The 25,428-nt window shown below is 56.3% G+C and overlaps 6 protein-coding genes across 6 annotated transcripts; 3 read left to right on the top strand and 3 right to left on the bottom strand.

The window, feature by feature from the left end:
* Positions 1-179: 179 nt before the first annotated feature.
* SLS55_005797 (uncharacterized protein) lies at positions 180-2,143 on the bottom strand (the record flags this gene model as incomplete). Its single annotated transcript, XM_066777239.1, has 4 exons — positions 180-429; positions 1,346-1,358; positions 1,412-1,598; positions 2,102-2,143. The coding sequence occupies 4 exons, from the start codon at positions 2,141-2,143 to the stop codon at positions 180-182; spliced, it is 492 nt and encodes a 163-aa protein (XP_066633081.1).
* An 863-nt stretch (positions 2,144-3,006) lies between these two features.
* gpi1 (pig-Q) lies at positions 3,007-5,793 on the top strand (the record flags this gene model as incomplete). Its single annotated transcript, XM_066777238.1, has 7 exons — positions 3,007-3,126; positions 3,179-3,271; positions 3,338-3,544; positions 3,597-4,725; positions 4,775-5,236; positions 5,290-5,381; positions 5,443-5,793. 7 exons carry the CDS (start codon positions 3,007-3,009, stop codon positions 5,791-5,793), a joined length of 2,454 nt encoding a protein of 817 aa, XP_066633080.1.
* Positions 5,794-9,441: 3,648 nt separating this feature from the next.
* Positions 9,442-11,255, bottom strand: PDI1 (protein disulfide-isomerase precursor; the record flags this gene model as incomplete). Its single annotated transcript, XM_066777237.1, has 5 exons — positions 9,442-9,862; positions 9,917-10,356; positions 10,407-10,785; positions 10,848-11,064; positions 11,123-11,255. 5 exons carry the CDS (start codon positions 11,253-11,255, stop codon positions 9,442-9,444), a joined length of 1,590 nt encoding a protein of 529 aa, XP_066633079.1.
* Positions 11,256-11,905: 650 nt separating this feature from the next.
* On the bottom strand, positions 11,906-14,147 carry ATG22 (Autophagy protein 22; the record flags this gene model as incomplete). Its single annotated transcript, XM_066777236.1, has 5 exons — positions 11,906-11,920; positions 11,983-12,036; positions 12,092-12,940; positions 13,184-13,538; positions 13,981-14,147. 5 exons carry the CDS (start codon positions 14,145-14,147, stop codon positions 11,906-11,908), a joined length of 1,440 nt encoding a protein of 479 aa, XP_066633078.1.
* A 2,236-nt stretch (positions 14,148-16,383) lies between these two features.
* RGR1 (mediator complex subunit) lies at positions 16,384-19,618 on the top strand (the record flags this gene model as incomplete). The annotated part of the gene is made up of 3 exons (XM_066777235.1): positions 16,384-17,055; positions 17,103-18,271; positions 18,322-19,618. The coding sequence occupies 3 exons, from the start codon at positions 16,384-16,386 to the stop codon at positions 19,616-19,618; spliced, it is 3,138 nt and encodes a 1,045-aa protein (XP_066633077.1).
* A 1,532-nt stretch (positions 19,619-21,150) lies between these two features.
* Positions 21,151-23,406, top strand: SLS55_005792 (uncharacterized protein; the record flags this gene model as incomplete). Its single annotated transcript, XM_066777234.1, has 4 exons — positions 21,151-21,368; positions 21,425-21,453; positions 21,515-21,616; positions 21,785-23,406. The coding sequence occupies 4 exons, from the start codon at positions 21,151-21,153 to the stop codon at positions 23,404-23,406; spliced, it is 1,971 nt and encodes a 656-aa protein (XP_066633076.1).
* Positions 23,407-25,428: the final 2,022 nt, after the last annotated feature.

Raw genomic sequence — 25,428 nt, 5'->3', positions numbered from 1 at the left:
AAAATAGAATTTCCTGGATGTAAGCCATGTGCTCTTCGCGAACGTCTGTTTGCGCAAGAACGCCAGTGCGGCGTAGCGAGTTGAAAAGAAAAACACCACCTTTTTCCGCACCGTGTGTGCTTCTAACTCGTCGAGTGGCTTCCTTCGAGCGCCTCATAACCAATTGAACCGTTTCTTACTCAAACGTCCCACCTAATAGCTGTGTGCATCGGTGGTTCCTCCGGCATGATCCCATCCTTAAAGGTTCCTGTCCTGTTCAGATACTCATATGCCTCCTTCAGCACTTCCCCATATACCTCCGGCTTTGCGTAGCAGTATGGGTTCTCCGGCGGGGCGCCATCTGGCAGCCAGATGCGCTCCCATGCACCATTGTCCGGTCGACGATAGCAAGGATTGCCGTTCATGTACTGGACGGGCTGGCCCTTCCAACTGGTGAGCTGGTTATTATTACCGCGCGTAGTGTAAGTCGACACATCAGCTCCAGCAGCGACACCAGGCGTGGGGTTGGATTGGGGCTGCCGCTGTTGTTGACCGAAGCCATTCGATTGCGGTGCGGAAGGGCCGTTCATGGCGGGTTGGCCGAATGCACTTGGTGCTGCTTGCTGTGTGGGGGCACCAAACGCGGAGGGTGCTGCTTGCTGTGCTGGTGCTCCAAAAGCGGAGGGCGCTGCTTGCTGTGCTGGTGCTCCAAACGCGGAGGGTGCTGCTTGCTGTGTGGGAGCTCCGAACGCACTAGGTGCTGCTTGGGCTGGCGCGCCGAAGGCAGCAGGCTTCGCGGCTGGTTGGCCGAAAGCATTAGCTGAAGGCTGTTGTTGTCCGAATGCTCCGGCTCCGGCTTGCTGATTCGACGCTTGTCCAAACCCTCCTGGCTGCTGCTGTTGCTGTTGACCTAATTGAGCGAAACCGCTATTTCCGGTCTGCTGAGCTGCTTGACCAAATCCTGATTGTCCAAATCCTGGTGCCCCTGTTGGCTTTCCAAATGCACCTGTTCCGCCTGGCTGTGAGGGTTGGCCAAAAGCACTACCGCCTGCCGGTTGGCCGAATCCTGGTTTCGCCCCGAACGCTCCACCTCCAGGTTGTCCAAACGCACTAGGCTGCGATGGTTGGCCGAACGCCGGCGCTGCACCTGCTGTAGATCCCGCATTTGCAGCTTGTCCAAATGCTGAGGGAGCGCCAAACGCCGGTTTGCCAAAAGCTGGGTTTGCGGCAGCGCCACCGAGAGCAGATGGGGCCCCGAATGCCGACGGTTGATTTGCTGACGCGCCGAACGTCGATGGCCGCCCAAATGCGCCTTGCGGCTGAGAAGGGGCGCCGAACGCGCTTTGCTGCTGACCAGAAGCACCACCGAATGCACTTGGCTGTCCGAAGGCGGGTTTTGGCGCTGTGCCAAATGCCGATGGTTGCCCCATACCTGTGTTACCACGAGCGAAAGTGCCGGTCTGTTGCTGTTGTTGACCCGGTGCCCCACCGGTATTGTCCAGTCGATTAGGATGAACATTCTCGCCATCCTGAACGTATCTACAGGCGCCATTCAGATCGCCTAAGATATTTTGGATTTGCTGGTTCATTTCACCCAGCAGTTGAGTCTCCTCATGGGCCTGTTTTGACAATCAGAAAGTTCGCACAGCACCAATCACGCTCAACTCACAGCTTCTTGGGGAGTTCCTGTTCGCATGGCAGCATAGTAACGCAGACGCATTTCCTCTGGACTCTGCTCCATGACCGGCCCTTCAATCAGGTGCCGAGGAGCAGTTCTGCCGGGCGCATAAACCGAGAATGGCCATATTGGGCGATCAGACGTCAGGTCGACATGAACGATGTCGGGGTCCAGATTATACCTGGGCGTACGCATCAGATATGAAACAATGCAGGTAGTTTCTCCTGACGACACTCACTTGAAGTCGTGTCTGGGACCTATTTGGAGAATCAGTATCACCATCTAAATCTAGAAGGAAGCGAGATTCTAGAACATGACGTAGGAAAAGAAGAAAAGTAATAAAAAGGGTAGGAAAAGAATTACTGACGGGAGCGCTAGGTGGGGTGTCATGTGGAACAAAGGCTGACAGTAAAGAAGCGTGCAAAAGGAAAATTCGTAACTCACCTCGCTGGGGGCCTCTGGCAGCTTGACCGCCGGTGTTGGCATTGTTCAGGGGAGCGTAGCGGTTCTGATTCTGCTGATTGCCACGGAGCTGGTTCTGGGCGCCGGGATGGTCGAATTTGCACCTGTCTGGACTGGGTCAGTGTTGGGGCGGGTGCAGAGAAACAGGCAGGCAGAGTAGAAGTACCGCCGAACTTGCAGTTGCCCTGGAGAAAGAACTTGCACACAGCCATGGCATGCCGCGGAGGAGCGTCGTGGAGTCTAGCGGTCACCGGAGACTTCGTGTCGGGGGTCAGTATTTCATGCAGCGATAAGAATAGCGGGTGGTCACGGGGAGTCGGGTTGCTGGCTGGGGGCGTGCAGGTGAAGGGTTAGGTCCATTGTCAGCGAGCCGAGACGATTGGCGGCCCGAGACGGAGAATGCGGCGGCGGCTGAGCGACGCGACTTTGACGACGCGCGCTGCATGCAGGATCGGGTTTGCGTGACACTGTGCTGCGCGGGACCGGAGCGTACCTGGAAAACATGGCGAGCACACCGCAGGAGCGAGGCGTCAGCGTGGAGGCGGCGGGCGCATCAGGCCGGGTGCATCGGTGGAGCTGGAGCTGGAGCTGGAGCTGTGCGGGATGCGCGCGGACAGCGACGCGCTGGCCAGGGCCCGGCGCGCCAAGGCGAGCACTGGCGGACGAGGGCGTTGCTTGACCCACGCAGCCACGAGGACCTCCGGATCACTGACCACGCTCTCAAGTCGCATCGCGCTCGCCATGCTGCCGGCGACTCGCGCGCCCACCACCAAGCCCTCCCCAGCCCTCGCTGCACCGCACTCCGCCTCCTGAGCCTCCAGCTCCCTGCGCCTCCGCTAGCGCTTGCGGCCCTCTCCCTGCGACGTCGACGAAGCCTGCTCCGCTCCATGCACCCTTTCTCGGTCCTAACTGCGGGCATTTTCGTAGCTGGTTACATCACCGCGCGCTGGGACCTCGTCACACGTCTGTATGAACTTGCCATCTTCGCCTGGGACCACGGGGTTGTGGTGAGTCCGCCCGCACGCCTGCTATCCTTCCCACCTGACCTTCTCTCTGCAGACGCGCGCCGCCAAGGGCTTCCTCGTTCTGTCAATTGCCTTCTTCCTCATCATCGTACCCATTGAGCGCATCGCCGCGCACGAGGCTGCCGAGGTCAGTCCCCCGCCGCCCGGCAACCACCTGCCCAGGCTGACATGACCACCAGCACCCGCGCACCAGTGGAGGCGGCATCTCCGCACGCGAACAACTAAGGCGCAGAGGTTCCTTTTGACCCGAGTGCGGCATGTTGTCATGGTCACGAACAATGGGTTGATGCGCATTTTCTGGCCGTCAGACACGCCCACCAAGCCCAGCGCTGGCGTGCTTGTGGGATGGAGGAACTCCGAGCTGGACATCTTCGTCGTGACAGTGCTGCGCGATGTCGAGGTAAGAGCGGAGCACGCCGGCGGCGAGATGCCTCATGCTCACTCTTTTGCAGCTCCGGGCTGTCGATAACGCCCTGCGCGTCGGCACCCTGTTCCGCAACGCGCCCTACCCCATCAACGACATCCTCGAACGATGCGGCCACACGTCGCTGCAGGTCCTCGGTGCCCTGAATCCCCGTGACTCTCCGACATCGTTCGACCCGAAGTCCCTTGTCGCCTACACGAACCCCTCCTCCAAGTACCCACGCATCTACTCACCCGACGAGTTCAACGTCCAAGTCATCCTCTTCGACCGACCGGACCCGGGACGCATGCAATATCTTTCGCTCATGCCCATCTCCCTGGCATTATCAGACAAACAGGTTCAGGCAGGCAAGGGAATACCACCATTGGACGGGATAGATGCAGAAGAGGAGCAAGAGAAGGAGCGAAAACAGAAGCTGGCCCAGAAGCTGAGGCTGCATACCGTTATTCGGCACACTCCCAGCCAGAAAGAACAGTCGCTATCAGACATTATCAACCAGGTCAACTGCTCGTACGAGATCGCCGCCCTCTGTCAAAAAAATGTCGGTCTGGTCGGCACTCGTTCGAGACGGGCGTTGTCCATGGGCGAAAGGGTCGTTGAATCGGCCACGACAGCTTGGCACCAGATCCTTGTGTTGCTCTGGCACATCTTGAGCTGTTACGTGTACCCTGTCATCGCAAGGCTCTTCATCTTGGGACTGATAGCACATCGCATTGCTGGCGAGGTGATACTCCGTGTCCTGGATTGGCGCCTTTTACCGCATTCGGCCGCCCTGAAGGACGTCTCGGCTACCTTCCAGCAAGTCGATATACGACTGCAACAATTCTGCTATTGGCCAATTCAATTCCTTACGCTGCAGGAGCGGAAGGTCAACTGGCAGAGCATCACGAACAGCCATCCGGAGTATATCCGTTTCTACAACAGCCTATGGCTTGTTGCAAACGACGTAATCATTGGCATTGCCCTTGGCTCATATATAATTGAGAATGCGGATTTCGTGGCTGTCCAGGTGAACAAGATCCTTACCGAGTGGTCAATAGATGGATTGCGCGGCATGATATCTTGGCTCATGGACTGGCCCGCCGGGTTGAAGCTCAACAATGAGTTGGCGCAATTCCTTGGAGACCTTTTCCTATGGGTCATCGACTATTGGGCCGGTAAGCAGCACGCCTGAATCTCTCACATCGCATGTGCTGATTGATGTAGGATGCATTGAAACTCTTAGACCCCTCCTCCCAGAAGTCATCCAGTTCATCGGCTTCTCTAGCTTTGCGGGCGCCACGATGCCCATCTCGCTCTTCTCCGATCTCGTTTCCGTGTTGACGCTGCACATCTATTCCTTCTACGTCGCGTCGGCGCGCATCTTCAACTGGCAGCTCAGCATCATTCTCTCGCTCTTTCACCTCTTCCGCGGCAAGAAGCGCAACGTGCTGCGCAACCGGATAGATTCATGCGACTACGATCTAGATCAGCTGTTGCTGGGGACGATTCTATTCACCCTGCTCTTCTTCCTGCTCCCCACCGTCTTCGTTTTCTACCTCACTTTTGCATCGGCGAGGATGGCCATCATCGTCCTCAAAGCCGTTCTGGATACCCTGCTAATGTTGTTGAACCATTTCCCCATTTTTGCACTAATGCTCCGAATCAAGGATTCCCGGCGTTTGCCTGGTATGGCTCCATCCAATCCACACCGATACCGACGGCCACTGACTGCTGCGTAGGTGGCATCCGTTTCGATCTTCAAGATACCCGTTCCGCACGCCTACCGGAACAACTACCGCTCTCTGCGCCGACATCCTACATCATCCTCAAGGTAAGCCAAGCTCAAACCGCGATCCATTACCTTCTCGCGCTGATCGCCCTTCGCTGCACAGTCCGTCCCCCTCGGCTTCTGGGACATGTTCAACCAGTACTGCCAGCTCGGCAACCGCATCCGCAAGCACTACATCTCGCCCGGCGTCTTCCTGTGCTTGGTCACGGGCCGCTTCGTGCCGCCCATCCACCGCAAGAACCTGTATTCGCTGCAGTACAGCATGCTGCCGGCACGGCGCGCGGGGATCCTGGAGCTGTGGGCGCGGCTGACGACGCCGCCGAAGGAGGAGAGGGATGGCAAGAAGGCGGGGAAGGGAGGGGATGGTGGGGTCAATGGGTATGCGAAGAGCTATGGTAGGAATGCTAATGGAAGCGCGAGGAAGAAGGAAGGGAGGATGTGGTGGGCGACATGATGACGGGGGGAGGCGGCTGTACAAAAGATGAATGACGGGGGAGTGGTCGATGGGCTTTTTTTGTCTTAATGTAGGCATGTGTAGATGTGGTAATGGCTTTATGTTTTTCTGCCTTTGTTGGAGTCTAGAGTGCAACATGGTCGTGTGAGTGATTGGGTTGATGCTGAAGCGCGTGGACTCAGGGTCTGGAATAAGGACGGGGCTGCTCAACAGGATTATGACCGCGGCGCGAACCTTTCCTTCTCTACAATATCTAAAAGCTGCAATGCAGAAGCATGGCAGAGGGGGAAGATACACTTTGGTCTTGTGTGAGTTGTGTGAGCGAAGTGGAAGATGAAGTCGAATCACTTCCGTTGTGCAACTTCCGGATTTCAACACAGGACCAAATTGGTGATCATCATCAACCATGAAAAGTTACTGACAAGCATCAAAAATTGTTCATGCAGAAGTCCATTAGTCTGCCGCTATCGAAGCAACTCAACCTCCCCTTGGGAATATCGCCGAAACTGTTCGGAAGGTGGCTATAGCGGTGGGTGGCGGACGCCGCCACCACGCAAGTTCGACTTGATACTTGTGCGAAAGTGTCTTTCTCGTTGAGAACACTTCATATCATCGAAGCAGTGAAGATTTGCTGTTCTTTTGTTTCGCAGAGTCAATGTGTGTTCCCCAGTGGAAGCTCGCGTGACGACAGGAGTTGGGGAGCCGCCTGAGCTCAGTTGACTTCATGCGGTTGCTGGTGAAGGCTACGGAGAGGATAAGTAAAGTGGAAGTGCCTCATCTTCGCTTTAATTCTTCGTTGGGTCCGTCTCCTTTACACAAGTCAGTTAGAGGAGAAATGGAGGAAGAAGTCTTTAATTACTGCAAGACTCGTGCTGCGGCCTTGTATTGGTAATACTTTGCCATTCCGAGAAACTCCGGCCCTTGTTCTGCGATTGTCATCAATTTCTCAAAATCCAAAGGATCACCATGATTAAGTGACGATGATGAGTAGTGGATCATTCAAGTGTGGGATCCGCTTAATCCAGAAAAGTGGAAAGGCTCAACCCATCTGATCTTGTCCTTGCATGATACAGCGCTCCAAAAAGGTCTCTTGACGTTTTCAAATCCAAGTTCAAGCGCTGTGCTCTATGGTACAGGTCAGTACACAAAGGCATAGCTTCAGTCTCGACTTGACCGAGCTCTCTTGCAGAGATGTCATTCCTGATTTATTCCAGCCACATCTTTAAGAATCCCAAGCGCCGTTGCGTCACTGTGGGTCACATCGTAACACAGGCTGCCGGGTGATGATCGTAAATAAACGGATCATGACGGCTTCCGAACGAAAACGGAAAGGCCTGTACAGATGTCGATGACGCTGGACGCACATGACGAAATTACGCCGAGTAAGTAATTACCTTGGCTCTCATCTCGCGTGACCTGCATGCTGAGATATTAGTGGAGAGATCTTAGGTCATGAGGTTCGTTTCTTGAGTTCTTCATGTGGTATTTGAAGCTATCTTGATTCCAACTCTTGCAGTTCTACGTAGAAGCCAAAGAGAGTATCCTGTTAGATCCAAAAGCAAGCGAACTGCCTACTCGTGCGCTTTCTTCCCGGCTTCTTATTTACTTTTCTTTGGGGGGTTGGAAAACCCGATATAACAGATACTCAGCTTTGACCCATCATCATTTTGCATTAGTCCTGTGCCTTCCAATTCTCAAATATGATGACTCTTATGATCTCAAATTGCCGACCGGCATAATTATGTACTGGAGAGGAAGCTGGAGTTGCTTTAGCTTTCCATGCCAGATACCACTTCAGCCTCCAAGTATGTGATTCGTCAGAAGACCTGAACCCGGACATCGGAGAAGCTGTGCGACTGAGAACATCGTGTTGCCATCTCCATTTTTTAGTCACAATCCACTTACTCACCTGGATCAGTATGGTGGTTTAGAGCAGAAACACTGATGCTTGTTCGTTGCTTCCAGCATTACCTGTTGATGAAGTCACTCAACAAGGCTCCGCACTAAACTAAGCGAGACTACCCAGAATGAGGGCATAGAGCTCACAAGAGCAAGTAGAGGTGCATGCCCCTGGGAGAGAATGCATTCCCCGAGCCCAGAACTATTACGCATGCACGACAGCAGCAGCGACGGTTGGCTTGAAATGGAAAGCGCGCAAAATCTTCATTGACATTCATTGGACTATTAGTCCCCAATTGATCTATACCGATAGATGCTCCGACCGTGCTCTCCCGTCTCAAGATATAGTTCCATGGGCCTCAGTCCTGGTCTTGATCCATGGTGTTGAGCAACACCGAAACTAACCATACGTCACACACACGGGATTCCAGACGTTGGATGTGTCTATGTCTCCGCGTCAGATACAAAGTTCAGTTTAGGGCATGAACCATCCTTCGCTGCCGCACAGGTAGTGCTCATCCAAGGTCGACAGTCCGCGTTCCACTTATAGATCGCGTTCGCTACCAGGCATCGTCCCCGCAGTTGACAATCTCACAATTGACCAACTGCCACATTCTCAGCCAAACTGAAAAACTTCACTGTGTCTGGGTTCGCAAAGAAACCATGATCGAGTCGTATGCCCGCTAACACAGTCCACTGAGATTCTCCATCAAGACTTCTCGTCGGTCTCCAGCATTATATCTTACCGATGCAATTCATAATTCTTTCCAGAGTATTGACAAATTAAGAGACTGGCACTCCGCAGTCGCTGCTCTTTTGTTGGTCAGTGTGGCTTGAAGCAGCCTCATGCAGAGAGAGAGCAAGGCCGGTCGAACCAACCAGCTCAACCATGAGCCCTCCGCTGTTATATCCATGCAATAATCCAGGCCCTGCATAGTGCTCAAAAACACACCATATGACCCCACGTGCCGACACGTGGAAAGTAAAAAAAAAAAAAAAAAAGGCAGACACACGCGGTCACCAGGCCTCCCTAAGCATGATGATGACCGTAACCATCTCAGCCAACACGCACGCCGAATCGCTCAGCAAGACTTTTTGTTTCCGACAACGTGTCCTCAAGAACCGACAAAGAAAGGCCAGGCGAACCGGGAAAGAAAAAGATAACCATTAATTGCCTTTCTCCATATCCCCCCGCGATTCACGGCCCGGCGAACCGGAAACAAACGGAAACACGCAAAAAGAGGTTAGAACCATGTATGCTATTGGCCCGTCATCCGTGGTTCGGCAGTTGAAGAGGGGAGGACACGCGACCCTCACCAGATCGCTTCGGCCCTTGGTCGTCATGTCTACTAATCCCTGGAACCACCTTCCTTCCCTTTACCAGCGTCATCTGGAAAAGGACAGTGTTGCGGAGCCCCTGTTCCGACCTTGGCTTTTGGCTTTACCTTCCCGACGCAATTTATGAAAGGACATCTGGTCACATCGAACCCATCTCACACGGAACTGAAGATAGTTGTACATGTTGATTTCGTTGCAAGAATAACCCATGAAAACCCCAAGTGCATGCTCCTATCGAGCGGCATAACCGTGACCCTTAAAAAACCGACTAAGTCCTGAAAACCATGCTACAGAAGCCCCTCCTTTTGGTTGGTATTCGAGGTGGCAAAACAAAAACCCGCAAAAACTCTTTTCTCGCGTTGCGTGAAGCAACTACCCAAACCGAGTGCAAAGTCAAGTTGCGATCGTAATTTACAACTCATCGTGACCCTCAATGTCCTCCTCGTCGACGACGGCGGACTTGACGGCCTCGGCGGCGTCCTTGACCTTGTCCTTGATGCCCTCCTTGGCCTCCTCGGCCTTCTCGGTCGCGGCCGGAGCCTGGCTGGGCTTGTCCTCGTCGCCCTTCTCCGCGGGCTTCGCGTTGTAGGCGTCAATGTTGTGGCTGCCGTTCTCGGCGATGAACTTGGCGAGGTCCTCGACCGAGCGGGACCCGCTGTACTCAAGCGGCTCGTCCTTCTTGCCAGCGCGGAAGAGCTTGATGGTGGGGAAACCCTGGATCTCATCGGGAACGTCGTTGGCAGTAGCGTCGACCTTGGCGATGGAAACCTTGGAGGCGAAGTCGGGGTTCTTGGCGTAGAGGGTGGCGAGCTCGTCGTACTTGGGGGCAAGACTGAAGGGCTGTTAGCATGTTTGCACTGAAATCGCGGAGCATGGAAAAACCTACGCCTTGCAGTGACCGCACCAGGGAGCGTAGAACTCGAGGAGAACGTCCTTGTCGCTGTCAATGACCTCCTGCTGGTAGTTGTTGGCGACGACGGTGACGACAGGGCCCTCCTGCTTCTCGGGAACGGGCTCCGACTTGATGCTGGGGTCGACCTTGCCGGCAAGGTACTCGTCGACGTATTTGCCGATGGCCTTCTCGGTGATCTTCTGCTCCTGGTCGAAGGGGAACTTCTGGTTCTTGGCCGTGTCCTGGATGGCGAAGGCGGGCCACTTGCCGACCTCAAGGTTCAGGTTGGCACCGTGCTGACCGAAAGTCTTAGCATCAATGGTGGCGAAGTTGATCTTGCCCTTCTGCTTCTCAGCAATGGGCTTGAGCTCCTTGGCGAGCTGCTCGCGCTCCTCGGGGGTCTCGGCGAAGATGTAGGCAAGGGGAATGCCGGCCTGCAAATGTCAGATTCGGAATTTCGGCTTCATTTTGCACTGAAACTTACGCTCATGTAGCCAGAGTAGGTCTCAGGGCCGACCTCACCAACAAGAGGAGTGGCAGCGGTCTTGATGAACTTCTCAAGGGCCTCCTTCTCGACAGCCTCAGTGTAAATGTCCTTGCCATCATCGAACGACTTGTACAGAACGATGGCGGGCTGCTTGACGCCCTCAGCCTCGGCGACGGTGGCGTCGTTGGTAGCACCGAAGAGGTACTCATCACGGAGATCCTTAGCGACAGCGGTGAAAGTCTCATTGGTAGTCTTGTCGTCCTTGTCGAAGTAGGCGACCAGAACAACCTTGTCGGCGGTCTTGAACTCCTCGAGGCTGTCCTTGGCGAGGGTAGAGACGGCGGGAAGCGACTGCTTGGTCATGTACGACACGATACTACGGCCGCCGTTAGTACAAGTGGCTAGCTTCTCGGGGCGGTTTTGTGTTCAGCAACGTACGCATCCGCCTTCCTCTGGCCGGCGTAGGGGGCAATGGAGTCGAGGCCACGGAAGACCTTGAGGGTGGGGTAGCCCTCGACGCCATACTCCTGGCACAGCTCCTGGTGCGCAGTGCAGTCGACCTTGGCGAGCTTGATGTTCTTCTCCTTGAGCTGGGTGGCGGCCTCCTCGTACTCGGGGGCGAGGGCCTTGCAGTGGCCGCACCACGGAGCGAAGACTGTAGCATAGGTCAGTCTCGGTTCAGCTGCGAAGGGCGACTGGGAGGTGGGACGCACACTCGGCGAGGACGAGGTCGTTGCCGCCCACGAAGTCGTTGAACGAGTCCTTGGTGAGCTCCTCGACATCAGAGGCAGAGGCAAGGGCGGCGGCGCCCATAAGGCCGAAGACAGCGTTCCTGAAGGTTCTCATGGTGGAGTGGTGTGCAATTGACTCGGGCGGAGGGTGTGTGAAGGAGGGTGCTGGAGAGGCTGCTCGAAGCTCTTGTAAGGGCCCGCTTGCCAGCTGTGATTTATAAGGCAAGTGCCGGGCGGAAGACGTGCAAGCTGGCCTTTAGTTTCGCCCGCGCGGAGAGCCCTGCACGGCTGCCTTGGCGCTGGGAGCTTGGGCCGGGTCCAAGGGTCCACTTTGCCCTGGCTTTCCGCCTCAGCTCTACAATTCCACGGCTGCCGACAAGCGGCCATGGTTGGCTGGCGCACATCAATACTATCACTGCCGCGCATCCCGGGGGCGAATTCGCCTTCCGCCTGCCCTTACCGGCCGCTCAGCCCAGCATCGCCGCCCCGTGGTAGCACAACCGGCCAGCTGCTTCTGGCAGAAGAGGACACGGTATTGCATCCGCTTAGCCTGAATAAGCTCCACCAACCCGCGCACCAACCAACAACCAACCAGCCACGCTCACCAAGCTATCACTCCATGCACGTGTTCTTATCGTATTCTAATTTAGCACTGTCGCCTTACGGGCGAGGCTATGTCACCGCTCTGACTCTCGCATCAGACCTTCTGTTTCCTCCTCTCCGTCATGAAACGACAGCGGGCTGCCGAGACGAGGACTGCCCCGCTCAGGACTCTTGCCTCTGCTTTCACTCAGCGCCATGGCCAGTGCAGCCCCGTCCGCTCTTCCTCTGTCCACATTCACCATTGCCATCAGCGGGAATGGCAGACCGACTAGGACCGCAAGGAACCAGAATGCCTGGAGACGTTAGTAGGAGTCATGGCGTGGTTAAGTAGTGTCCTAGTGAACTTACTGGGCGAATTTCCCCGGTGGCATCCGTGATCGCGCCAACCACTGCTGGCCCGAAAATGCTCGAACCTTTGTCCGTGATGGCGTACAGCGCGTAGAAAGCCGCCTCGAACCCCGGGGGGATGAGCTCTCCAAACAGACTACGGCAGTACGAAGATAGGCCGCCCATGACAAAGCCGTAGACTGCCCCCAAGGGATACATCTCCCAGGGCTGTTGGAGCCCGAACACCCCTAACTTGCGGATGGCTGGGATGTACCCAAGAAGCCCGTAGATGGGAATCAGCTCAAACAGACAGATACAAGACAGTATCGTCTGAGTGGGCTTGAGGCCCATCATCATGGACAGTCGACTCCACGAAAACGCCCCGATGATGCCCGTCACTGTAACCACCACGTTGATGAAGGCAACATCTCCGGGTTTCATTGCCAACGAAGTCTTTGCGAAAAGGACCGCGGTTCCGCTCACTGTCGCGATGGCGTCGCTGAGGAGGAACCATGCGCCGAGGAAGAGGAGGACGTCCTTCAATTTCCGCGCGTGCATGACAGTCTTTCCAAGAGACTTCCAGGAGTACTTAAAGTATTCCACGCCAGTCTGCATTTTGCCTTCCCCTCCGCCGATGTGTAGTTGAGGCCCAGGTCGAGACTTCAGCCAGAAGCCGGCGGGTATGGTGAAGACGAACCACCAAGCTCCCACGAAGAATAGCACGATTCGGAGCGAGAAGTTGGTGGACTCCGTAGCAACTTGCATGACAATGCCGATGGCAATTGCCTGAACGAGCAGGGCTGCTGAGTAGCCAATGCCGATTCCATACGAGCTGATTCGTGTGGAAAGAGCCAGCTCATGTGACGAAGTCTGAGTAAAAGTCAGCATTGAGTACACTACCATTTGACTGGGCAACGACGCAGGATCATGGAACGGCAAGAACCCCCAGACATCGAAATGCCCCTCCTAGTCTGAATTGGAAGTACTTGCAAAGACAACCCGCCTTGAAATATTTGCAGAACGCAGGTTACTCACAACGGGTGATTTAGGGTATGGTGTCGTATGGTCCACATACGAGGAATTCCGCAACAGTGCAGACCTTGGATTTGGCACTTCATCGTATTCCAGTTCTTCCTCATCCTCAGTTCCAGATCTTTCATGCTCATGGTAGCCGTCGTCGTCCTCGCCATAAGGGTCGTCAGGTTCAAGATGGTGTTCTACAACCTGTGGATGATTCCTGACGAGCAACGGAAGGAATGAGTTGAGCAAGACAAATGAGGCACCAAAGCAGGTGTTTGCAATGATTGCGAGGAGAGCTCCAAGTACGAACACTTGAGGCGTGATGGGAAGGAAGAACATGGTTGCAAGAGACCCAGCAAAGGCGAAGTTGAGAAGGAACGTCTTGCGATGCATGCCATGGTCGGCCGCTCCAGACATGGATATGATCAATAGAGCCTGAACCAGAACGCTGATAGAAAAGGTGTACATCGCAAAGCTGGCGGTGTTGACCTCAGCGCCCAGGATATAGACCACGCATTGCGCGGCATCCGATATTGGGACATGGCTAGATGTTGCGTTTGGCGGCAGTGGATTATCGAAGGCAGTGGTGCACGGAGTCTTGCCGTCCGATTGCAGAACGCCACGTTCTCGTGCAAGCTGTTCGAGGGTAATTGGTATGAAGGATCCTTGAGAGCCATGGTCAGCGTAAGTTGAACCGGCACGATGCTGGTGTTCCAGAGCCCTTGGGACGAGGGCGGACACGATGTAGGGAGCGGCTCGGGAAAGAGCACGGAGGCTCGCAGATCTCTCCACCAGGCAAAGCGGGAGCGGCTGGCAGCTGCGACGCAGGGTGCGGCAGGGTATAAAGACAGGGAGCTTACCAACGCCGCAAACAACAAATACCTGCGAACTGGTCAGCGCGCATGCTCTCCACCGTGTCTCGGGCGATCCTGTTTACCTCGGCAGCCCAGCCGTAAATGTAAAAGCCCCACAACTCCCTGCGCGAGGTCAGAGAGGTGTCTTCGCCGTCATACTGCGGAGGGCGGGCAGGGATGTCGCGCTCGCGGTCAGGGCCCATGGTGTCGGCGGCTATTGAGCGTTCATCGTCGGCGCTGTAGGAGGTCTGGAAGGAACGCTTGGAGTTGGCGGACGACTGGCGAAAGAGGTCCGGGCGGAAGGGCGGCGAGTGTTGTGGAGGTACTTGCGGAGGCGGGTTGTGCTGTTGGCGCGGAACCATTACGACTCGGGAGTCGGACCGCCTGGGGTACGTGCGAGCACAGGGTTGGTGGGAGCTGAGCGAGGGGCGTCGCTGTGATTCGAGCAGTGCTACCGGCCTGCGCTGCAGAGCATTACGCTCGCTGAAGGCCCTCTGCGTCCATCATGGGTCGTCGCGACGGCGGGAGAGGGGAGAGCCAGGAGGACACTGTCTGATACAGGCTGTGGATCTCCGTGACCGTGATGCGATCTTCCCGCGTGATCGAGCCAGCCAGCGCCAAAGCCCAGCCGGCGATAGCAGATGTGCCAGACGTGCATGCCGCCGCAGACATGGCGAAACGCATGCCGGCCGGGCTCAACCAGAGAACGCGACCGCTATACGGACATCACGCCGGCAGAGTACATAGGTCGCCCTTTCTCCTGCCCATCGTCAAGCCCGCCGCCCGAAGCCTCGACTGCCTGGCGCGCCCACGCATTACTCGCGCCGCCCCCGATGCGGTGTGCAGTTTACCGAGCAGATAAGCGGAGGGCGAGCACTCGTTCCATCGCCGACAGGCGCACCACCACTGCGCGACGACGACATGAGGGACGTGAACGAGTCTGTTCCTCGGCGAGCGAAGTCGCACCGACCCTGCAAGGCTGCAACCCCACCTTCCGCCGGAAATAGCCCGCTGGACGGGCTGCACTCCGCCTGCACCTCCCTGGCTGCACCTAGACTGGCTGTCGGCAGACGACCTCACAGCCGGCCTGAGTAGTGCCCGACTGTTTGTTTTTGCTCTGCAGGTCTTCGGCGATTGGTGTCTGGTTATTATATTAGCTGATTTAAATGAAATACCTTCTCTGTGCGCGTTATGCGGCTCTGCGAGTAATAACCTCACTATCCAAACGCGCCTCTGTACCTTGAAAGAGCCGTTCTGGAAAGCAATGGGGGCCATTGACTACTTCGTACCTCGGCGGCGAACAAAGCAGCGTGCCAAAGTCACGTTGTGCGACACACCATGTTTTAAGAAACAATGGCACAGGCGGGAGCAGCGGCGGGGCATTATTGGTGGATAGACGCAGGCTGCGGAAAAGGCGCTTGCTTGCGCGGGCAGGGACTCCCGCCGACGCCTCGATTGCTTGCCCTCTGACGATCTGCCTGGCTGCCACACATCTCGGCTAGTATCGTGCATGGCGTTCACGCGGAGCGGGAGCCGGAGTAGCGCTCCGCCATCAGCTCCGCAGCGGCTCTGGTGAAACTTCCGCAGAGGTGCTCTGGTCGGGCTGTTCGGCCGTGTTTCACAAATGTTCGGCATGGGTGCGAGCGTGCGAGCCCGGTCCCGTGGCCAGCGGGCTCAGGAGCGGCTGCAGGCGTGCTCAGGAGAGCGATGCTTGTGCCGGGTTTGCGCTGTTGCACGGAACACGGGCAGCGCTGGCACGCGCGGCGGGCGTGACGGCCGCGCCTCGTCTATTTCGACCGCAGCAAAGGCCGCCAGGCCATGTGTTCGCGCCGCCAGCTGCGAGGGCGCGTGTTGCGCAAGTGCAGGCGCGCGACGTGGAAGTAGCAATTTCGCGTGCTCCCTCGGCGGCACGCAGGGCGCAATTTGATTGTCAGGACAACGCGCGGTGGTGAAGAACGGTCGTCGGCGGCCAAGACTGGGAGCGAGAAGGCTGGGCGGATTGGCGCGCCCTCCGGCGAGCGCTCACCACCTGCTGCATCATCGCTCGCCTTCTTTTCCTCAACACCACCCCAAGGCGCGCACGCCGACCACACCACCCCCTCGTCACCCACCGCCCAGACGCGCTCTCCACCGTCTGGCAACGCACAGCGCGCCCCTGCTGCCTCGCTCCACCCCGCTGACCGAGGAACAAAGCCGCCCCACGGATTGCACCTGCCTGCGCCGTTGCGCGTTTCCTCCGCCGCCTGGCTGCCGCACTCGAGCACCCCGGCCCCGCGTCCCCGCACCCAGACCATCGCAGCCTCCACGCAGCACCTCCCACCATTTTCCAAAATACCGTTGGCCGAGCGCAAGGCGGAGGGCGGGCTTGAGGGGGTGCAGGGGAGCTACGGCGACGGCGCCGACGGAGTGAAGGGGAGGAGTATGCCCGGCATCGTCTCGATGGATCGAAATGGCGCGCAGGGCGCCAGCTTGGGCAAGCTGGACGACAGAGCGCTGGCCGCGTCCGCGGCAGCGCATTCCAAGCTCAATGGAGATGTTCCTCTACCGCACGTCGATCGTCCTTCGGACATGAATGGCAAAGCCGCCACGAACGGCGCAGCCTCGCTGTCGCAATCTCCGGCTGCCGACCTCTCGCAACTGCCACCGGAGCTGACCCACTTCACCGAATTCTACATGCCCTTTGGCAAGCTCGTGGAGAGGGTTGCACAAGAGACAAACGTGACGCTCAGCGAGCTCCTGGATAAAATGAGCAACCTGCAGATATCATCCGCTCCTACGATGAATGGCATCAATGGACACGCTACCAATGGCGCCACGCCTCAGTCCCGGGATAACGAGGAGAAGAAGACGTTGATGCTGAACTGGGCGTGGGGAGAGAGGGAGAAGTTCATCAAGCTTCTGGTGTTGTCCAAGTGGAGTCGCAGCTGTGAAGATGTGAGCAAGATGATAGACCTGAACGCGTGGTTGACGGAGCAAATGAACCATTATGAAGAGGCGCCCAAATGGATCGGCCAATTGAAGCTCAACATGGACCCCGCAAAGGCTCCTAACCCGGATCTCAAGACTGCGCTCGAGGTGCTCAGCACCGGAAAGGCCCCTTGGATGCCAGATGTATGTTTGCTCTCCTGCAAAAGTGATGCGTAAACTGACGGGATCAGCTGGGCTACATTCCCGCCGAACCACTGACTCCACAGCAAATGCTCAAAACCGTCACCAACTTGAATGCGATCCTGGCCATCCGCATCAATCTGCATGAGGAACTTCCGCGGCATATGAAAGACTGGTCCATCGCGAGCGGCCGCGCCACTTTCCGAGTCCCATCTGAATTCGAGCTTGACGTCTCGATAGCGGATGAGGACCCCACCTCCTCGTTCTTCATTGTTGACGTGCGATTTCTCTTCACACCGAAGCCAGAAGTTCCGGATGCGTGGTTTCGGGAGTGGGTGGAACCTCAAGCGAACATCGTTCTAGCCAATTCGGGCCTGAGCGGGATCTATGACTGGCTGCATGGCTTTGTACTAACGCACAAGCTCACAACGCTCAAGATGCAAGCCTATGAGCTTGCACAGACATCATGGGCCAACTCCATCCATGTGCAACAAGTTCATCGCTCGTTGACGGTGCAATACTGGACCGGTACCTCTGGGGCAAAGAGTTGGATCGAGATTGGCATCTCCAGCGGCAAATCCAAGGACGGCAAAGTATCCTGGCGTGGGCCCAGTCCGCCGCAGCTCTCTCTTCGGTGGACGCGTAAAGGTGTTCCGGTCGAAAATATCCCTATCACGATCGACTGGACCGAGCTGTCTTTGGAGAACATCTTGAAAGCCATCGTCGCCTTGCATATCAGCTTCATCTTGGAGTCGATTCGCAACCAATTATCCACCTTGTCGGAGAAGCGATCTGGCCTCCTGATGGAAAACGTCACCTCTACTGCCGAACCGGCTGACTGCTTCTTGCACTTGCAACCAGGTCGCATGTCCAAGGCGACGGAAGTGAGGATAGACCCAGTTTCAGGTGGGCTATCTCTACGGCCAGCAACCCCATTGTCGTTGCACTTGGAGAGGGACGTGAGAGACATTGCTACAGATGCCGCTTCAAAGATTGAGACGTTGATCTGCAACGATCTCCGGAATCGCGTTGACAAGGAGGCTAACAATGTGGGCTGGATAAAACCGCTTCACATCAACATTCGACCCGAAGTTACAAGCGCGTCGGTGCAGCAGAAAGTGGTTGCTCAGAGCTTCTACCGCTGTCAAAACTGGCAGTCAAGATGGGTGCTGGGACTAACCGTGAATCTCGATGGAGAGAACTGGTGGCTGGTAGAGTTGTGAGTATAGCCCTCGTGATGAAAAACCCAATGACTAACTCAGGACGCAGATCCAACGAAAGCATCGGAAACAGTATCGTGGAAGTGATTCCGCTCATGGGAACCTCACCTTCTGAAAGGAAACAGCCGTTGTCCCACAAATTTCTCCGCGCCATCGAGGAGTTTGCCAGTGCTCAGTTCACATTTGCGATTGCCATCAAAGAGCTCAGACGGATGCATGTGCCGCATGTACTCCGCATCCTCCGGAATCATAAGAGGAAAAAAAGTCCTACAGATCGCCCTATCTCACAGATTACGCCAGTGCTTTTCATCAAGAGCGGCCCTCTTCTTGGCGAGAAGGAGGGCCACAACAGTTGGGCTGGCGAAATACTCAGACTCCATCACAAGGGACTGGACACAAAGAGCGGTTGCATTGTTCATGCGGTCAGGGGGCAGATGTCACAAGGGCACGTGGACTTCAACTTGGTGTCTTCGCAGGCAGGAGACGTTTCCTTCAACAGCGACGGTACTTTTGAGGTCAGGTTACGGACGCCTTTTGGCGAGCCTTTCCTGGAAAAAATCATCAACCGTCTGAAACGCATCGAGCGCCTTGGCAGGATCGTCGATGTTGCCAAAGACCAGAAGCTGCACTGCTCCCAAATCAGCTTGTCGCGCGTTGTGTTCCGCTACTGTGGCAACTACAAGGCCGACATTCGCTTCCCCGAGGGCTCGCCCGTTCAGCTTTGCATCTCCCCAGACAACCCCCATCGCCGAGTTGCAGCGTTTCTCAAGAACGTGCTAAACGACCGGGATAGCAGCAAGTCATTCCCTTTCTTCATGAAGATCCTTTCACAAACCTTGCCGCTGCTTAGAGGATTTGAGTCGATGGAGAGCAGTGCGCCTGCTCCTGCCTCTCTGCCTCAACCGTACATCAACCCCCGCAGCTTGGACTGGTATCGAATCTGCTATGAGAACCCCCTTACAACTTTTGATATCCGGTTACGAACACGACATGACACAATGGAATGGCACATTCACGATTCGACGAACCAACAAGTTCACCCGCGCTCTCCGGACTTTGCTGCGGCGGTGAAGGACCTCCTCAAGCAAAGCGGCGACAAGTGGATAGGAGTGAGGACTGGTATCGTTGCAAAGATCGACGGCGTGGAAGATGCACTGAAGAAATTGGATGAAGTAGTCAAGAAACACCAGAAGCCGGTTCTGGAAAGGCCAGTCGGCGGCGTCGCCTCGGCGCAACAAGCACCCGGACCTACCCAGCAGGGTAAGCCGCAGCCGCAGGGTCAAGCAAAGCTGTCGAATCAGCAGGCGGCCATCAAGCCCGATCCGGAAGTCATCATGCTGGATTGAAGGAGGAAAGGTCTTAACGTTTCTATGACTCTTTGTCGGTATGCTTTTTCTTATGATGCGAGAGATGTTACGAGCCAAGGCTTGGAGAGGAAAGGTTTCATAGAAGGATTCGGGGATCTTTCATTCTTCCATCTCTGCCCCCGAGGCTGCTTGATCGTGGTTCAGAAAAAGGTGGCAATCGGCTTCGGCGGTATCTTGGATGGCTTCTTTCACGTTCTCGTCAATGCTTAGCTACACCTCTCTGCTGCTTTATTGATACCCGGCGTTTTCCTCTCCTCAAGCGTGGCCGGCTTCTCCTTTTCTTCTTCTTTCCCTCGATAATACTAGTTCCTTTCTGTCCCCATGCTCTTCTATCAAGTCTGGGACGGCGTGCAATGCATGCCCCAGCTTTTATTTCCAACGACCCGTTTCATTTGCTGCAAGAGAAAGTGCGTACACCCCGAAAAATGCCCCTCGATTTCTTCTCTTCAACGATATGGCTGGCTGCGAAGACCCGCTCTCCCTCAGGCATTCGCGGCGACCATGTCGGGCTGAACAGAGACGGTGGAAGCCCAATAGTCTCTGCGATGTCTTTTTCCCCCGGTAGCAAGACTGCCCCTTCATTTCTCATCTCTCTCTTCCAAAAACTTTTGATTCTTGTGCGAGGTTGGCGAAGTGGCATCGGTTCTCTGGGCCGATTCCTACTATTACTTCTTTCTCTCCGTTTGCATTCTTCGGCTACGACAAGTTGTCTCCTTTCGATGTGGTGCGAGTCGGTTCAGATTGCGTATAAAGACGATTGGATTCTGGGCTTTACCGTATGGTCGGGCAACTTTCTTGGGAAGGGCAAGAAGGCGATTCTTCATCTCCATGTCCCTTCTCAAATGCCTCGCACGACAATGGTGTGGAGGACAGGTTGCAGGAAGGACAATGGCAGGGGGGCAATGGGTAGAAAATGGATACCAAGGAGTACGGCGGTCTCCGCGTTGTGCAGCAGCAGAGAGATGAATAAACAAAATGAAAAACCCTCTAGAAGACTGCAGCGGCCTTGCAGCGGCCGAATCGGGAGTGTGGTGTTGTCCTGTTGTACGCGCAACCCACCGTCTCCACAGTGTGCGTTGTTGGCATGGTGAAACACGGGCTTGAAGCAGTGGACGGGCTGGTGCGATAAGGTCGATGAGGCGAGCGGTCCCATGCGGCGGATCGTGCCCATCTTGCCGGATTGGAGTCGAGGACACGCCAATTATTCTGTGCTAGGGCGATCTGGCCGGCGGTGCGGACGGCAGCGCGGTATCAAGGGCGCAGGCGCAGAGACGGCAGCGAAACGGCCGCCGTTTCTCCAGATTCCCGCATCGCCCCTTTCACCGCCGGCTGCGTCGCTGCGTCTGCATCTGCATCTGCACCGCTGCGCTGCGCTGCTGCACCCCGCTCCTGTCCAGCAGCACTCTTGCCCGTACAACGTCGTGCTGCCGCCTTGGGCTAGCGTCCGCCATCTCACCTTGACGAGCCGGGGTCGCCAGCAAGCAACCATGCCTCTGACCCGCCACTTCACCATGCCGGTCTCGCGCCCGCAGCCGCAGCCGCGCACCGCCAGTCGCCTGAGCACCGCCCTCGCCGCGCTGCGCCAGCAGGAGGAGCAGGAGAGCCTGCTGGGCGGCGAGGACGAGGAGGAGCGCTACGGGCCCCAGGAACGCGCCGACGCCGAGGGCAGCGAGGAGATTTTCGCCGCCGACCCGCACAAGGACCTGCCCGTCTACCGCACCATCCACCGGTATGCAGGCAATCACCGTGTGTCCGCACGCCGTCTGGCTGACCGCTGCCGTCCAGCATCCGCCGGTTGATCCTCGCGAGCATAGGTGCGTTCCCGTTGCGTCGAGGTCGTGGTCGACCGCCCCGCTGACTTTGATACCCGATAAGATGATCCCTACACTTCCGCCGCCTTGCGTGACCCGCGCATGAACGCCCTGATTGTGCGACCTCTCGTTGACCGCCTCTACGACCCCAAGGACTGCTCTGTTGGTACGTCTGCATTTCATCTCTTCTTTCGTTCCATTCCTCGCTACTAATGCCGATTCGCAGTTTATTGTCTGCTCGTCAACCGGGTGCAGTTCCTTCACGAACAAAACTATCACAAACACCTTCATCAAACCGTCAACGGAACACGTGCTATTCTCTGCGAGATCGTAGCCAGCAAGATCCTACGTCGTTTTGATGAAGAGCACCCTGGCCGCCCCGGCCTCTTGTTGCTATCTAACATCCTCGTCGCTGGATTCGATCCTTTCCAAAATGCCCCCGACGAGGTCATGGAGGAGAGTGGCAATGTCTTTGACTGGCTTCTGCAAGAGCGTGGAGGCTACGAGGGCAAGTTCACCGCCTTGGAAATCGCCATCCTCTCCGAGAGCAAGCATTTCTTGAGCGGCGCTGCCTGCAGCAAGGTCGTCGACGCTGTGTACCGAGGACGCGTTGTTTACACGCCCATTGCCTTCATCGACATTATTCCCGACCATTACAAGCACAAGCCCGTCAGGCTGTACAATCCGCGCCGGGCACCGATTCTCAACCACTACCGCTTGATAGTCCCACGCACCAGAAACGTCATCGACATCTGCCAGTTTCTCCTCCTCATAGCCCTCTACGCAGTAACCATGACTAATCGGGACCACACGCAATGGACCTTGTACGAACTGGTATTCGCCGTCTATGCAGCCGGCTGGTGCCTCGATGAGTCGGCAACCATTCTAGAGCACGGCTGGAAGGTGTACTCGCAGAACTTGTGGTCTTTCCTGGACATCACGTTTGTCATCATCTACGTGGCCTACATCTCTCTCCGCCTGCATGGCTGGAGGAACGATGACCTAGAGCTCGGACGGCAGGCTTTGGACATACTTTCGGTGGCGGCACCCATCCTCTTGCCACGGCTGGCCTTCAACATGATGCCGGAGAACATGCTCATGATCTCGCTCCGAGCCATGATGGGCCACTTTGTGTTGCTCACACTGATCGCAGTCTGGCTCTTTGCTGGCTTCCTCTTGGCATTGAGGTGGCTCAGCTTCGGACAGGTCGGCCCTGACGGCGACCCGGCTGACTTGCCCGACCCAATTACCATAGCAAAGTGGATGCTGTACATCTGGTTCGGACTCGACGCCACCGGAGTCCAAGAAGCTCCAACGTTCCACCTGATTCTGGGCCCCGCTCTGATGGTCACCTTCGCCTTCCTTGGAAACACGCTCTTCCTGACCATCCTCGTCGCCATTCTTAGCGACACTTTCTCCAAAGTCGCCAACGACGCGAACGCGGAGATCCAATTCAGGCGCGCAGTGCTGACTTTTGAGGGGGTCAAGAGCGACGCCCTATTCGCCTACCGGCCGCCGTTCAACGTGCTTGCGCTCCTTATCCTGGTGCCGCTCAAATTCGTCGTGTCGGCGAGGTGGTTCCACAAGATCAACGTCGCAGCGGTTCGTATCCTCAATGCGCCCATACTGCTCGCCATCACGCTCTACGAGCGCCGGAACCTGTGGAGGTCCAAGCGGCGCATGCTCGGGGCAATGAACAAGAGGCGGAAGTTCACCATCTGGAACTGGTCGCGCTTCAGCGTGCACGGAGACATCCAGGCGTGCTTTGAGACGGATGTACCGAAGAGCATACTGGATGACATTGTTCAGCAGGATGAAATTGACGAGGATATCGCCTGGGGCAATGGACATGGGCTGGCGGGCGCCTTCAGAGGCAGGGAGCCGAGTCCACAGGTAAGTCCTCAAACGGAGATTAGGCGGAGGAGGTTTTCAAGCATCATGAATATCGACGGGTAGCAAAAGCGCGAGGGTCTAGAACGAGGGCGGCACCCGATGGCTTGTCAACCGCTGTCGGTTCCCTGGCGTCTCAAAGTCTGTTTGAAGGGCTGTGCAGAGCCCAAGTGCCGGCCGTCCGGCCGATTGACTTTACTGGCCTCGATACCATGCTAGCACCATTACCGCAGAAATGGAAAAAAGCATCTCTTCAGACGACACTCCTTTGATGGGCCCAGTCGTGTCAAATAACGCTACCTCCGTTGCAGCCCGACTCAATCGGCCCTCGCCGTCTCAGAAGCTGCAGGTCTTTTCTTTCTTTTGTTCTTATGCACATCGGCGCCATGATATAGCTCTCGCTCTCGCCGGACGAATCGCAACGTTGAAGACTATCCTGCCTCGTTCTGGGGAAGATCCGCCCCCGCCAACCACGGCGCCGGGACCAGCAACAAGCTTGCGCTGCACGTTCATGATTCAACCGCAGCAGGAATGATGATGAATTGTCATCAGAAGGGACGCGCCATCGAGATGGAGCTAGGTAGGCTTCCTTGGTCGGCCCGTTCGACCCCCGCCAGCTCTACCTACCTTGCAGTAGGCTGTCTCGACTTCTTCTCGTTGTTGGGGAGGGCAGGTGGGTGGCAGGTATACTTCGTTGGTTCCTTTTCCTTTGAACCCATAATTCGAGAGCGACGGTCGATCGGTTCCGTCTACGCTTTGTCTTGCAGTTCCCGTGAGGAAAGAAGGGCGGTCGACTGACTGCCATGGAATCTTCCGCTTCCCCATTCACAGCCCCCATCATGAAGATCGTACACTAATGCGGGGGAGGCATGAGCTTCCGAGCTGAAGAGACAGAGACCCCTGTCAGGGTACAATACAACAAAGAACGTGCGCATATAGCGTGCGCGTCACTTATCCAACGGGTCGGAGAAATCATGATTTCTGAGACCATATGGTATGATGTTGGGAGGAGAAAGCGAGAGAGAGAGGCGCTTTGCCATCCCTGCTCGGGCGCCAACTCCGTTTCATCGAGCAGGTAGTTCAGTGCCCCATTCTACCCCTCCCGCTCGAACGATTGGCCATGCTGCGTGGCCCGGAATTGCTCTTTTGTCCAGATGCCGGCAGGGTCATCAGCAGGCGCAAGAGGGAGATGGCAAACGATGGCTGGGGGGGCCATGTGTTTGAGCCTGTGACCCGATCCGATCGGGAACATGCTCGTCCTCCTTCCTTCGTCGTCGTCGAGAGACAGGAAGTGGTACAGCGGCCGCCCGGAGGCGGCAAGGCGCGAAAGCCTATTTCTGCATGTAGGACCCCCGTTCATCCCGTCGGGGGCAATCTCTTGAAACGGCGGTGCACCTCGCAAAAAAACACACACCACGGTAATGCATACTTGCCCGCTTGGAAATGCAATGCACGCCCGCGTGTACCCTTCTTTTCTCGACATCCCCGCACATTATCATCTGCCTTTTGGCTTTTCCATACATATGCCGATGGGATGTGAGCGAGCCCGGCCATCTCGTTAGCGCGGGCGAGTACGTCGGTTGCGCCGGCTTGCGGACCTTCCCTTCCACGCCCCTGTCTCATCACCACCATCGTCGGGATTTTCTTCCCAGTCTCTTCTGCATCGACTGGGGGAAGAAGGACCAGGGGGAGAGGAGCTCAGCGCTCAGCACCCTCCGCGATGATTTTCGTGGTCATCGCCCCACCACTCTCTCCACCTTTTTTCCCCTTGCCTTCCACATCTTTTCTTTTCACATTTTCTTGTGTTTTCTCGGCGCATACGCAATGCCTGATGACCGCCACCTGCCAAGAGTCCTGCTGGGGTCTCTCCACTGATCGCCGGGGGCTGCTCCGCTGGGCCTTGGCGTTGGCTGGGCATCTTGTTGTTTGTTGGCTTTTTCGATCACTTCCGATCTCTTCTTTCCCCATTTCTCTTTCTGCCGGTCAACGAAGTCCTTTTGGACTTCCTCCATGGCTGGTGGTAATGTGGTGTTGTTGCTGGCTGGCATCGGAGCTCATGATGGCTGTGTGCACTGCTACCACCATCAC

Source organism: Diplodia seriata (assembly GCF_021436955.1).
Source record: "Diplodia seriata strain FDS-637 chromosome Unknown scaffold_5, whole genome shotgun sequence".
NCBI lineage: Eukaryota > Fungi > Ascomycota > Dothideomycetes > Botryosphaeriales > Botryosphaeriaceae > Diplodia > Diplodia seriata.
The sequence above is the reverse complement of the archived record's forward strand: the minus strand, read 5'-3'. Positions and strand labels throughout refer to the sequence as shown.